The sequence below is a fragment of the Panthera leo genome, chromosome E2, assembly GCF_018350215.1.
Source record: "Panthera leo isolate Ple1 chromosome E2, P.leo_Ple1_pat1.1, whole genome shotgun sequence".
Lineage (NCBI taxonomy): Eukaryota > Metazoa > Chordata > Mammalia > Carnivora > Felidae > Panthera > Panthera leo.
This window is the reverse complement of record NC_056693.1, coordinates 24,992,421-25,005,811: the sequence shown is the minus strand read 5'-3', so window position 1 is coordinate 25,005,811 and position 13,391 is coordinate 24,992,421. Positions and strand designations below refer to the sequence as shown.

The window sequence follows — 13,391 nt, the reverse complement described above, 5'->3', positions numbered from 1 at the left end:
AAAGCGTGTGATGAGACATTTATTTGATATGAAGGCTAGTCTGATCCAACATGAGTATGTAAACAGAGGCCAAACGTGTTTGGTTGCCACCATCTCCCCAGCACCTGGTACAGTGCTTGGCAGAGAAGGGACACCAGTATGTACTAAGTGAGAGAAAGGCCAATGCACCCTTGAGTGCCCATGGCTCTTCTCCAGCTGGATCTGCAGGTGTGCACTCTGGAGGGAAACCAAGGCTGCAGGAATATCCAGCTTCAAGATGACTGAATGGGGTAAGGACAGCAGGATGGGGGACACAGCAGGAACCAGAGGGTAGCCAACCCCTCCCTCCCAGGCCCATCCCCCGGCTGGTAGGCTCACACGCTTGGCCCTAGCATGCAAGGCTATTCTTCACATGGGTGAACATTAGATAACACGTACAGAAATGCCGTCACTGGCACCAGTGGTCAGGTAAATGTTATCTGGGTCTGCAGGCACACCGCCATCTCTCCTGGTAATGTAGGCAGCCACGTCTTCACGGATGCAATTGACACCCTGGCTAGCACTGTAAGAGCCTGTAAGACAGCAAACAAGACAGTGACTAGAGAGGCATGGTAACTGGTGCTATGGAGTCAGTGAAATCTATATAATTAGCTAGGGTGGGGTTGGGAAGGTCTTGGAAGGGACCCAACTCCCACTACTCTAGGCTGTGGAATGGTGGCAAGCTGTTTAATCACCTATCTGGGCTTCATCCACCCACCCTCTCATCCAACCATCCACCTGCCATCCATCCATCTGCATATTTGTTCATCTACCCACCCACCCCCCCATTCATCCACTCAGTATTCACTGAGAACCCATTATATGTCAAGCATTATTCTAGGCCCTGGCTTCCAATCAGTTAAATGTGCCCATACCTGTTTTATCTACCCTTGTGGGATTTATACACGTTCTACAATAGTATAAATCATTACAGCTGGGCTTGCTATGTCTTTATCACCTCTGCCTACACACAGTTCCACAGAACCTGGAAGAATGGGTCAACCCAAAATGGCACCAGCTGCCAGCCCCAGGAGTCCAGATCCCTGATTGGTACTAACCACAGATCCCTGGGGCTGCTGGGCATGACTCCCCTACCCCCACCCATGTCAACAATATCCTTAGGCTATCATTTGGATTAAAATCCAGACTACCATTTACATTTAGTTCAAAAACAGGCAAAACTAATTTACGGTGCTGGAAGGTAGAAGAACAGTGGTGACCACTCTGCGGGGGGGGGGGGGGGTGGTATGACTGCCAAGGGGCACAAAGGAGCCTTTCTGCAGCACTGGAAATGTTCAATGTCTTGATCTGGGTGGGGGTTACACAGGTGTGTACATGTGCAAAAACTATTTGAGCTGTACATTAATATTTGTGCATTTTACTATAGGTTTGCTATACTTCAAATAAAGAGTTTGTTGGGTTTTTCTGTTGTTGTTTTTTTTTGTTGTTTTTTTTTTTTTAGGTCAAACCACTATGTTTTTAGAAAGAATTTGGAAATAGGTAGCTGCACATGCACAAGATCTGGTAGGAGTCTCAAAATGGTGAGCTGAACTCTCTGGGGAAGTGAAGAGGAGGCTAGGGGTCAGAGGTGGGAGGCAGAGTTTTCATTCTATATCCTTTGATACCATTTACATTTTATACCACATTTAAAAAGAACCAGCCTATTCCTTCTAAGTCTACTGCAAAACCACCACCAGGAGGCAGGACAGGGCTTCTTTGGGCCTCAGTGGATATCAGTCCAGGCCCTGCACCCTGGAGGCTCTGCTGAAGAAGGCCAGGCAGGCTCTGCCTCAGCCTGTGTGTGAAACTGGCTCACACTTCCCCTCTGACAAGCTATAAAATGGAGGGTTTGGAAAAGAGGGGAGGCTGGGCCAATTCTCTAAAGTTCACAAGGCAAACATTAACATGTATCAAATCTGGGTGGTAGGTATAAAGTCTTTTGTTACATTACTTTGGGTATTCTGTTGCATTGAAATATTTTGTAAATTAAAAACAGTGGGGAAGTACAAATGCTGGTGTTAGAGAATTCTCCCTTTACTGAGTGACTTACTTATTGCTGAACTCCCATCCTCAGAAACTTGCTAGGGCTCCCTATTTTCCTAAGCCTTCTCTTAATGCTCTCTTCACTCCATGGGCCATTTGCCATGGGATGAAGCCTCCCCTTCCTTCTTGCCTCTAGTTCATCCACTTCCTTGAATTCCCAGGCCTTCTGCCATCCGCAAATGCCCTGTTCCAGTAGGCCATGACCTTCCAACCCTTTTCCTTTAACTTTTCGGTTATGCTCCAAACCACACTAGTCCTTCAAAGCTCTAATCTAGTCTCTCTCCAGGGGGCCTGTCATAAAGATACTGCCCCACCCCCAGCCTCTCTCCTGACCTGCAATTTCTCCAGTTATTTATGAAGCCCTGCCTCCCCATCTTGAATATAAGTTCCCTGAGGGCAGGGGCCAGATTCTTCTGTGCATCTCTGCTACAGCACCTATCCCCCTGCCTGGTCTACCCCAGCTTGGGACCCACTGCCCTCAGGCTGATGGCAACCTGCCTCCCATGGCCTACAAACTGGCACCATCACCACTACCAAACTTCCCAGCCCCATCACATACGCCCCATCCAGACCTCTTCACCCAGTTCTTAAACCTCAGGGCCTTTGCACACACCATTTCTTCTGATGCATTGCAGGTTCTCTATTACTCACCCTCCACATGAATTTGAGATGTATTTGCTCCTTAAACCCTCCCTGGACATTAGAATCCCTTGTTAAAGCCCCATAACTCTCTGCTCTTTCTCCAAGAACTCATGAAAACTAGAACATTTTTTGTTGTCAATTCTTTTTAATGTTTGTTTCTCCCAAATCTGACAGTGAGCTTTGTGAGCATGGAAATTCCATTCACCTGGTTCACCAGTGTCCCTCAATGCCTAGAGCATGCTCAGGGAGGACTAGATAAGGGCTAGATTCCACCTTAATCCTACCTAAGATCCAAGATACAACTTGAGAGCGGAATTACTTGTCAAACAGATAATAAAGGAAACTCTAGTAAGAAGTAATTTTAAAGGGCATGATAAAAACATCTGGGTGAGCTTTAAGACCTTGTATGTGTATTTAATAATCCCCACTTGGGTCAGGGTAGCCCTGGGTACTGACATTTTCTATTTCCTTTACCCTTATGGGCAGGCAGGTTGTTAGGCTGCCCAAGGCTTAGGTGACAGAGCACCACTCCCTGATGATACTGCCCTGCCCTCAGCAATGGACAGGAACTGGTAGCAACCTCCAGGGACAGGGCTTCTCCATACCTGACAAGGGGGGTTAGCACATATCTCAACCTTCTTCACAAGCCTAGGAGATGAGTACAAAGTATTTCCTAGTTCAAGGATGAGGAGAGGGGCTCAGAGAGCACCTACCTCACCTATCCTCATAAGGTCCTCAGAAAAAACTCAGTGCAGGTCCCCAAAACCCCAAAGGCCAACTTTCCTCTTGCTACAATACCCCAAGAGGAGACTCACAGGAACATGGCTTCTCAAACTCCTTTCCATAGCCTGGCTGACAGAGTTGCAAAACTTGATGAAGTTTCCTCCATGAAACAAAGAACTCCTCCCCCTTCCCCAGACATTCCCACCAGACACGCAGAAGGCAAACACTCCCTCCTCCTCTCTCCTTGCAGCTTCCAAGAGTCTTAGGCCCATGGCCAAGGGGTCTTTGAGAAGCACCTTTGTCCTCTGGGCTGGGCAGAGGGTGCAGAAGGAAAAGAGCTTGGAGGCCGGGCCTCTGGGCTTATTGGGCAGCTCTCTACCAGCTTGTGGTTTAGGCCTTGCCACACAAGGTGCTGGCCCACACCCTACCCAGTCTGATGGGCAGGAAGCAAGGGGCAGCTGGCCCCTTCCTGAGAAGGACACCATTAAGGACAGTGACCAGGGCACCTAGGTGGCTCAGTCAGTTAACCGTCTGACTTCGGCTCAGGTCATGATCTCATGGTTCATGAGTTTGAGTCCCGCATTAGGTCTCTGTGCTGATAGCTCAAAGCCTGGAGCCTGCTTCAGATTCTGTGTCTCCCTCTCTCTGCCTCTCCCCACCCTCTCAAAAATAAACAAACATTTAAAAAAAAAAAAAAAAAAAAAGGACAGTAACAGACTTGGACAGAGGGCTGGCGCGGTAACCATGGCAAGGAAAGCAAGCATAGGGCTCTCAATAAAGGGAAAGAGCAGAAAAAGGGAGTGGAGAGGCAGGGAGATGGCAGAGAGGCCAAAGGTAGCTGATCCTCTGCTGAACAAGCCATAAGAATCCTTCTTCCACATTCTAGAACATTTAGGCATGTGTCCTAAAAAAGCTCTAAGAACAACTGTTTTTCCTGTAGTGAGGAAAGCTGGATCTCCTGTGTAGGTGCTGGGCAAAGGAATGGGGCAAAAACAAACAGAACAAAGAACATAAGATGAGAACAAAGAGCCAGAGGGCCAGAGGCCGGAAATCCATCTCAGCAGCAAAGGGAGAGAGAATATCATTTTCACATGTACAGGGGCCAACTTCTGGGGCCTCCCTCCATGGAGCCCTCTGGTGCCTGGTGTGCCCCCTCAATAAGGAGGCAGATGGCTGGACATGGGCTTCCGACAGAGAGGACCAGAGGCTGGGGTGGCGGAAGCACAACCAGAAGGAAGGAAGCCACCAAACAGGGGTCACAGGCATCTCACAGCACTTCCCTTCCCCCGTAACTGACTGCCACTTGCTGGATGCTGGGCAGGGGCCACAGACAGGCAAGAAGGCTAGACAAAGCCACACACTGCACCCAACTGCCTGTCAGTGAGGCCAATCACTGGGTTAAACCCTCTCCTCTGACAGAGGGCTCAGCTATCCAAGCTGGCTCCCAGGTGTAACACCAAAACCCAGGCAAATGTAGGCTCTTGTACCTGATGTGCCCCGGCTTACCAAAGAGGGCATTGACCTCACTGCCTTGCTAACAGGAGGTTAGCAGAGCACAGACAAGAAGAAGAACACTATTTTTCCCTTTACTCTGCAGGTCACCATCCCATGCACATTCACACACTCACTCACATGAATAACTCTCCATTCGGGGTCAGGGCCCAAGCCCACGCTCAGAGCACACTTTCATTTCACACCCTCTGGGACCTGGCCAGTTGGGAGCCTCACCCAGGCTGTTTCCGCCACAAGCCTGTAGGATCCTCCGGGCTCGTTTCTTAGCATCTTCTGGGAAGCTGGGGCTGTCCAACAGGTTTGGGTAGGTACAGAGTGCCATCACCTGGGGGAAAAGAGGCATGGCTGGGCTCTCAGCACCACCCCCCCACCCCAGAGCCCCAGGAGGGGTATGAAGATGACAACTCAGGGATGTGTGGCAGATGTGCTCCACAAGGGTTCCAGCTGGCAGGAGCTTGGGGGCGGGTGGGGGAGGAGCACACTGGGCTCTCATGCTGAAAGGTGGGGTACATCAGGACCTGGGCTTGGGGCCCATAGGGGGTCTTCCAGAAGAGGATCCATGGGACAGAATGAGCCTGTTACTCAGTCCCTGGCACCAACTCTTCCAAAGAGGACAGTAGTCCACACACCAGGGGGCTCCTGAGAAGGGGCGAGAACTGAGCAAGCAGGTGAGCCCCAACTGACAGGAACATAGACCCCTTCCTAACTCACAGACTGACTGTCCCTGATCCCCGTGCCCCAGGCCCCCTCCCCCTTTCTCACCATCATCCCCTTTCCTGGCCAGAATTGAAAGCCGGTCAGCTTTCTCATCTCTATAACAGAGAAAATCACCCTAACTTCACAAATTAAGAGGATTAATCAAGGAAATGTTTGCAAAAGTGCTGGTAAACCCCAGCTCACTGGGCAAGTCTAAGCTGGCAGCTTAGGAACTGTGCCAGGACCACTAAGGGGAGGAGGGTGCTCACAGCTCTGACCCCAGCTGGGTGACTTCAGGCAGGTGCTGGCTTCTTGGAGCCTCATTCTTCTTCATTTGTACAAGGGCAGTGACCCAGCCCTCCTCCCAGGGGCACTTGTGAAGAAGAAAGGAGATGCGTGAAGGCTGCAGGAGGCCAGCATCAGGTGGGAGAGGCTGGGCTTGCCAAGGCAGAGCAGGGTTTAGGAGCATGTCAGCCAGACAGAAAGGCTGAGGCAACAGGAACCTCTTCATGCCCAGAGTCCCAGGCATGTGTGGGGAACATCTTTTGCCTCTCCCCTTCAAAGCTGCATGATTCCAGGACAACCAGGGCCCCCCAGCCTCCTCCTGCCTCCACTTCCCTGGCTGAGCTGCTCTATTTGGTCTGATCCATTTCTCCATCCTGGGCCCAGTTTGGGTCTTATATTCACAGTCAGCTGGCATGCTCCTGAGGTTAGCAGCAGTGGCCACAGCAGGGGAGGCCAACGGATGTCCTTCAGGTCAGTGTCAGCCTCGGTTCTTTTCCTCATACCCTATGTGTGCTCCCTGAGCTAAGGTCCCCCAGCACCCCCACACCCCTCCACCAAGAGCTGGGCAGGGTCGCCCCTCCCTGTATCGCCCCCTGCAGCAGGAGACACAGGCTGAGAAAAGAACTGGGGACTTCAGTGCTCAGCTTCCCTGCCTGCCTGACCCTGTGAACCTTAACCACACAAGGACCATATTTTGCTCCAAAAAGGGCCCCAATTCTCCTCTAGGAAACAGCTTTCATCACAGCTGGTCTCCAGTCTCTGTTCAGGAGGCCCTATGGCATTCTCACACCCTATTTTTACCCCTCCAGCCTATCAATCCCACAATTTGAGCTCATGCAGCATCCTTGTGGTTGGTGCTCAAACTGAAACATTAACACCTGCCTCCCGGAGACCTCAGGAGCAAGCTGGGTCACATCAGCAAGGCAGCCAGGAGAGCAGCAGCTGACAGTGATCACCAACCCCACACTCTCCTGCTGGGCTAGGGATGAGCGTTTTACACTCATCATTGCACTGAGGCCCCCAGCTGTGCTCCAAGGCAATGCTCTGGTGATCTCCACTTGCTCAAAGCCACACAGCTGGTAAATGGCAGAGTTAACACTTAAATTCGGGGTGTCTCACTTGGGAAGCTGTATCTGGACTCCCACATACCACCTCCCAGCCCATTGGGACTCTACCTCTCCAGGCTGCCTCTCTGATGCCCTCATCAACCAAGCTCCAAATTCAGTATCCAAGACCATGGACCGTGGAAAGGCATGCCTGGGAGCCTTGTACACTAGAGTAACCCCAAAATGAGTCTAGGAATTCTAGACAACTTTGGAAGGAGAAGAGGTTTAAGGAGAGACCCAGGGGACATCAGAGAAATGGGCTGGCTCTACCAGTCTCTAGTTCCTTGCTCTCCCAGCAGCTTCTGCTCCTGAGGGCCAGCTTACCTGTCGGAGGAAGGTTATTGGCTGCTGGCCCATGGCCTGGGCATCCCCAATGTTGGCACGGATGACCTCAGTGAATGGTTTCTTGATACCCTGAATAGAGAGAAGGCAACAGGTGGTTACTTGGAGACTCTCAGATCCTGGATTCCAGAGGCCAAGCAATGCCCCCACAGGATATTAATAAACACTCCTAATTTGAGCCTTAGCAGGTGTCGGGCATAGTGCCAAGCCCTTGACATGGCTAGCCCCATTTAACCTTAACCACCATTCCCATGAAGAAGAACTAGTATTAATCTCATTTTACAAATGAGGAAAATGAGGCTTCAAAGGTTAAGAAACTTGCCTGAGGTCATTCCAAGATCACTCTTCTTAACCACTATGCTCACTGCGCAGCACCACTCCCCCTCCTTCTGAGAAGGCTGAAAGAGCTCTCCAGGGCTGCCATAGCACCCTGAGGCAGCTGCAGGTCCAGGGCCAGCCAGCTGTGGCCTGGGAGGGATGCCTAAAAGAGGGCCTTGGGGCAAAAGTGGTGGAAGGCAGGGGTCAGCAGCAGAGGCTGCCAAACGTCAGGGAGAGGCTCCCACTACTCGTCCCCAAGTGCAGCTCTACCTTGACAGCCTAAATAAACAGCAGGGGCACTAAGGCCACCCTCCCCTCCAGAAGACCCCAATCAGCAGGGACCTCTCAGGTTTTTCCCTTGCAACCTGACTTTGCAGCATAAAAAATGTGGGCTGATTTTTACTTTAAAAAAAAAAAAGCATCAGGGATGGAAAGACTGGCTGATGAGAAAACTCATGGCCACTGCCTGAACAATGTGTTCAGCACAGGAAGGAGGTCCCAGAGAGGAGGAACTCAGAGACCCCACCAACGGCAACGTCACTGGGGGTGACTGAAGGGGTCAGTCCTGGCTGACGTAAAGGGGAAAATGCACTTTGGATGGAGGACTGTGGGGATCTAGAAATGTGGGGATTCCACAGAGCTCCTTGATAAGTCCAGAATTAGCCATTGGAAGAGTAAGAATCAGTAGCAGGTTCCAGGACCTCCCAGAGCGGCTGAAGGATTATCCGAGACAAACAGTACGAAAGCACTCGGCAGAGTACAAACATCATCATCTTACAAAGCCGGACCAAGGACGAGGCTGAGAGGGTCGTGGTGGAGGAAGAAGGAGGTGGGGCAAGGAGGTGGCAGGACCGAGGGGTGGCCTGGGTAGAAGGCCTGGCCACCTTCCCATCTCCAGCTGCCCTTTCCTCAAGGGCATGCTAAACACAAATTTTAAACATACAATTCTATGGCTTTGACGCTTCTCTCCATTTCACACAATGTGTGAATAAAAGCACCTTTAGAAAACTTCCCCTTTTTTCAAATCAGTAATGTATACTTTAAGTAAAAAACAGTGGCACACAAGTTTTCCTGACCCTCATCTGCCACCCCTAAGACCCTCCTCTATAGAAATTCTCTGGCTGCTCTGGAGCAAAGAGGGATGGGTGGCTGAGGAGGGTGTCCCATAAATGGCCCTAGACTAGAAGGGCTTAAACAGGGCTTGATAAGTCGCCAAAAGCTTCTGTGGGGGAAAGCTCCCTTTTAATTCCCTTGTGTTCCTTCTGCGGAGCTCTTTGGAGGTGGCCAATATGGAAAGAGGTCCCAGGGTGAATGGGAGAAGCAGCCAAAGGGTCCTGAGGGCCAAGGCATGGGGTGACACCACCTTCTGCTCCAGGGATAGGACAGGAGTGAGAGCACGCACCTTAGAGACAGGCAGTGAGACATGCAGCCTCAGGGCTTGCCCCACAGATGGGAGGCAAGAGGCTGGGGATGGGGGAGGGACCCAGGCCATTGTGTGCAAAGGGGCAGGCCTGACCCAGCCCTTGGCACTGGCCTGGGCTCCTGGCAGAGGTCCCCTCTATCCGCCTGACTGAATTACATAGTTCTCTAGGCTCAGCCAGTTGAACACAGGTGATTTCCATGGTATGGGCATAGTCCATTCTTTGGTAGGGAGTAACTCGGTCACAGTCGAGGGCCAAGAACAAACATGCAGCTGCGGGCCCTCAGCCAACCCAATGCAGGGAGGGAATGATGCCTGGAACAGAGCACTGGATGTCCCTTTCCCGTGCCCTCCGTCTGCCACTGCTCAACCAATTCAGGGCCTGCTGACAAGGAGCCTGGGAACACTGAACATCTTTCTTGGGTCTGGGTACCCACAGACCCCAGACACTTTGCTGTGATGGATGTTTTGGGGGGTGGGGTGGAAAACTGGCTCCCGTGAATGGGCCTTCCCAAAAGGCCACCATATAGAGGAAACTTCTGGGCAGACTTCTGTATCTGGACACTCAAGATCTACATGGAATGGGAAATACCAAGGAGCAAGGGACAGACTCCTGCTCACAGTGACTCATCCAGGTCTGACAGACACACCCAATGCTAACCTTGCTTCAACCCCGCCCAGGAGCCTGCCAGGTCAGCACTAGCAACCTAGTTTCCTCTCACAGTATCCTAGAGCCCATCTAGATAATCCACCTGCATATATTCAGCTCAGAGCTGCCTCCCCGTGCAGCAATGAGATGAAGGTCCCACCCAGGGGAGCTCCTTTCCCAACATTCAGCTTAGGTAAGGATCAGGGGAGTAGGCCCCTGGGTTCTTAGGGATGCATATTTCAGCAGGTGTTAGCAGGGAGAAAGATTATCATTGTCTTCCCAGCTTACAGGCCCAGCATCACCATGAGGGCTGAGGGGATGACAGATGATTTTTTTTTTAAGTTTATTTTATTTTGAGAGAGAGAACAGGCAGAGAGAGAGAGAGAGAGAGAGAGAGAGAGAGAGAGAGAGAGAATCCCAAGGAGGCTCTGTACTATCAGCACAGAGCCTGATGCGGGGCTCAAATTTACAAACTGTGAGAAACCTGAGCTGAAATCAAGAGTCGGACGCTTAACTGACTGAGCCACCCAGGCACCCCAGAAGGAGGCCCCAGAGACAAACTCAAACCAGTCCCCACTGTCCCTGAAAACAGGTGCATTTCACAAGTGAGGAAACTGAGGCTCAGCACTGGGTCTGGTCCCAACCATTGTGGAAAGACAAACAAAGCTAGAAGAAACCCAGCTGAAGCTATAAATGCCCACAATTAAGAGACTAGATGGGAGCTCCAACGGCTGAGTTTCCTAACCACGAAAGCAGGGAAGGCTGGGTGTAGGATTCTGAACTCTGGGGGTCTGTGGGAGGGTCAACCATAGAAACTGAGACTCACAGGGCAGAAGTAGGGATGAAAGATGAATGAGCTCCAAATAGGATAATTCATGACAGCAAGGCTAAGGCCCAGGAAAGACAGAGCAAACCCCACAGAATGCACATTCCCAGACCCAAAGAGGTTCAGCACAAAGGCAAGGACAGGGGTCCATTGGTGCCTCTCCTCAAGCAACTCTCATTAGTTTGAGAAAACGGCTCTTAAGAGTTCTAACCGGCTTCTAGCTGTTTTCAAAGCATTGTTACTGACATTGCAAATTAGGCTTTAGGAGAAATATTTTGCAAAGGAATAAACTGAGGCCAAGGTAGTCTGAAAGACCTGTCTGAGGCCCACAGCACATAAAACCAAAGCCCAGGGTATAGGTCTATGATGACTTGAGCAGGGTGGGTGGTAGAAGATTCATCCTATTATAAGCCCACACTACACATTTATTTTATTTATCTTTATTTTTTGTTTTTTATTTTTGAGAGAAAGAGAGAGAGAGCATGCGTGCATGCCCATGCACAGTGGGGGAGAGGCAGAGAGAGAGAGAGAGACACACAGAATCCAAAGCAGGCTCCAGGGCTTGAGCTATCAGCACAGAGCTTGACACAGGGCTCAAACCAATGAACTGTGGGATCATGACCTGAGCTGAAATCAGATGCTTAACCTACTGAGCCATGCAGGTGCCCCATCTTTATTTTAGAGAGAGAGAGAGCATGCACGCAAGTGGGGAAGAGAGAGAATCCCAAGCAGATTCCATGCTCAGCATGGAGCCCAATGCAGGGCTCGATCCCATGACTCTGGCTGGGATCATGGCCTGAGCTGAAATCAGGCATTGGACACTCAGGCGCCCCTACCTACACATTTATTTTAAAGTAGCATCTAAACTCTGAAGAAAATGACCAATTAGATTTCACTACCTGTGCTTGGAATAGCCAGGGTTTTCAATCTTAGTTCTTAGCTGACTATAACCATGTGTTATAGCACCCCCATTTTTTACCAGGGTTTAGATGAGCACACACTGATGTTAACAGTCATAACCAGTTTTTCCCTCTATGAATGTTTTGCCTCAACTGTATGTACTTTACAAATAGAAGTAAAGCCATTCCTCTGTCTCTACTTGTGCCAACTTCCTCCCCTCCTGCAGTAAAGGAAAAAAGAAGTAGGTTGAGGAAGAACTGACAGATCTTTTCAAAACTCCTGCTAATTGCAGCTTATTTTTAAGTGCCGCTCCCAGCTAACAGCAGGATCTGAAAAGCTAACAGTGTCCCCCCCTTGGAGCTGCTGTCAGGGAGAAACAAGGCCTCCCTGAGAGCACACAGACTGGAGAATGGCGCCTTTCATACCCACTTAGCCAACCTCCCCCCTCCTTCAGGCTTTCCTGAGGATTCTCCCCTCTATCACAGAAGGAAGAAGGATGGGACTCGCCCATCAAGCCACCCCAAAGTCAAACACCAGAACCATGTGTCCAGCCAAACAGTGGGTAGTGTTTGCAGAGCACATGGTGAAATAATTCCATAAGGTAGCATAATGGCCAGGACACCTTCAGATGGACAAGATGGTACAAAAGTCAGGGCGGGGGACTTTGGGCCCACAAGCCACCTCTTTCCTCTTACAGACCAGGGAAACCAAAGCCCAGAGAGCATAGGAGATTCACCCAAGTCACCCTACTCCCTGCAAACCCTTGCTCATCCCATCTCTACCCAATCAAACCCTTTATAACATCAGTCCAGTTTCAGTCACTGCAATACAAAACAGAGGTAGAAAAAAAAATGAAGCTGTGCCAAGCCCAGCCCTCTCCCCACCACCCCCCTACCCTGCATGCCAAAAAAGACTGGGAAAATATGGCTCTCTCAGAAGGCGCCCTGTGTAAGCTAGTAAAGTGGACAGAGGTGGTCTCCCAAAATGAAAGGTTTAGGTGAGGCTATGCCAGCTTGGTCGAGCTATGTCTCCAGCACCTAGACTGGGAAACAGAGACTCGGATGAAGTGAGAATAAAACACGAAGAGATGGGCTTGAATGAAAACACCAGACGATGCAAAGTGGACACAAAACACCTCAACTCACTCAGGAGTAGGCCATGGGAGTGTAGGGTGTCTATACCAGAAATCACAGGTGTTTCTGGCTTAAATGACCAATAAATTTGTCCACCTCAATCATGGAACCATATCCTACTGGAAACCCTTGATGGTTCCCCCACTTCACACCACAAAACTTTGCACCATAAAGTCCTGAGCCCAGCACCCAAGACTCCAGTCCCCCTTTTCTGTCTCATTCATCTCTCATATGCCCCTGCCATAGCGCTCTTCCAACAGCACCATCCCCTTCCACAAATGCCCAAAACTTCCCAACCTTCTGTCTTTGCTCACAGCCCTGCTCCCACATGGAATGCTCTTACATTTTTCTCTGCTAAAAAATCCCACCAATCTTTAAAAAATTGGGGGAGGAGAGGCTCGGGCCCAGAGAACCGTATGGCAGTCAACCTCCTGAAGGCAAAGACAGGGCCCCTTTCTGTCCTAATCATCCTCCTACTTCATGAAGCCCACAACCAAGCTGTTATTTAGCAAAAGATAGATAGGGATAATCCCTGGAACCCCTACCAGCTCTGGAATCTGAGAAATTAGCTGTAAAGTGATAAACCAGGAACAATCTAATCTCAGCTTTGTTTTAACAGGAAGACTGTTGTCTCCAGAACCGTCACCTCCAGTCAGCCAGATATCAACAAGAAGCAGAGCAGCAAAACTCATGTTTTCTGCCCCTGGCCCATAGAAACTGAGCCAGCCTTCTTTAAGCCAAACCCCAATCAAACCCCTACCCAAGGAGTCAGAGGGAG

At 50.3% G+C, this 13,391-nt stretch overlaps 1 protein-coding gene across 1 annotated transcript in view; it reads right to left on the bottom strand.

Annotated features, from left to right (window-relative positions):
• Positions 1 to 13,391, bottom strand: part of GPT2 (glutamic--pyruvic transaminase 2) — a 33,728-nt gene that overhangs the window by 18,592 nt on the left and 1,745 nt on the right. The window contains exons 3-5 of the mRNA XM_042919307.1: positions 7,350 to 7,439; positions 5,155 to 5,263; positions 418 to 551 (exon numbers count right to left, since the gene is read on the bottom strand). Coding sequence (XP_042775241.1) covers positions 418 to 551; positions 5,155 to 5,263; positions 7,350 to 7,439 — 333 coding nt within the window. The remainder of the gene's footprint in view (positions 1 to 417; positions 552 to 5,154; positions 5,264 to 7,349; positions 7,440 to 13,391) is intronic.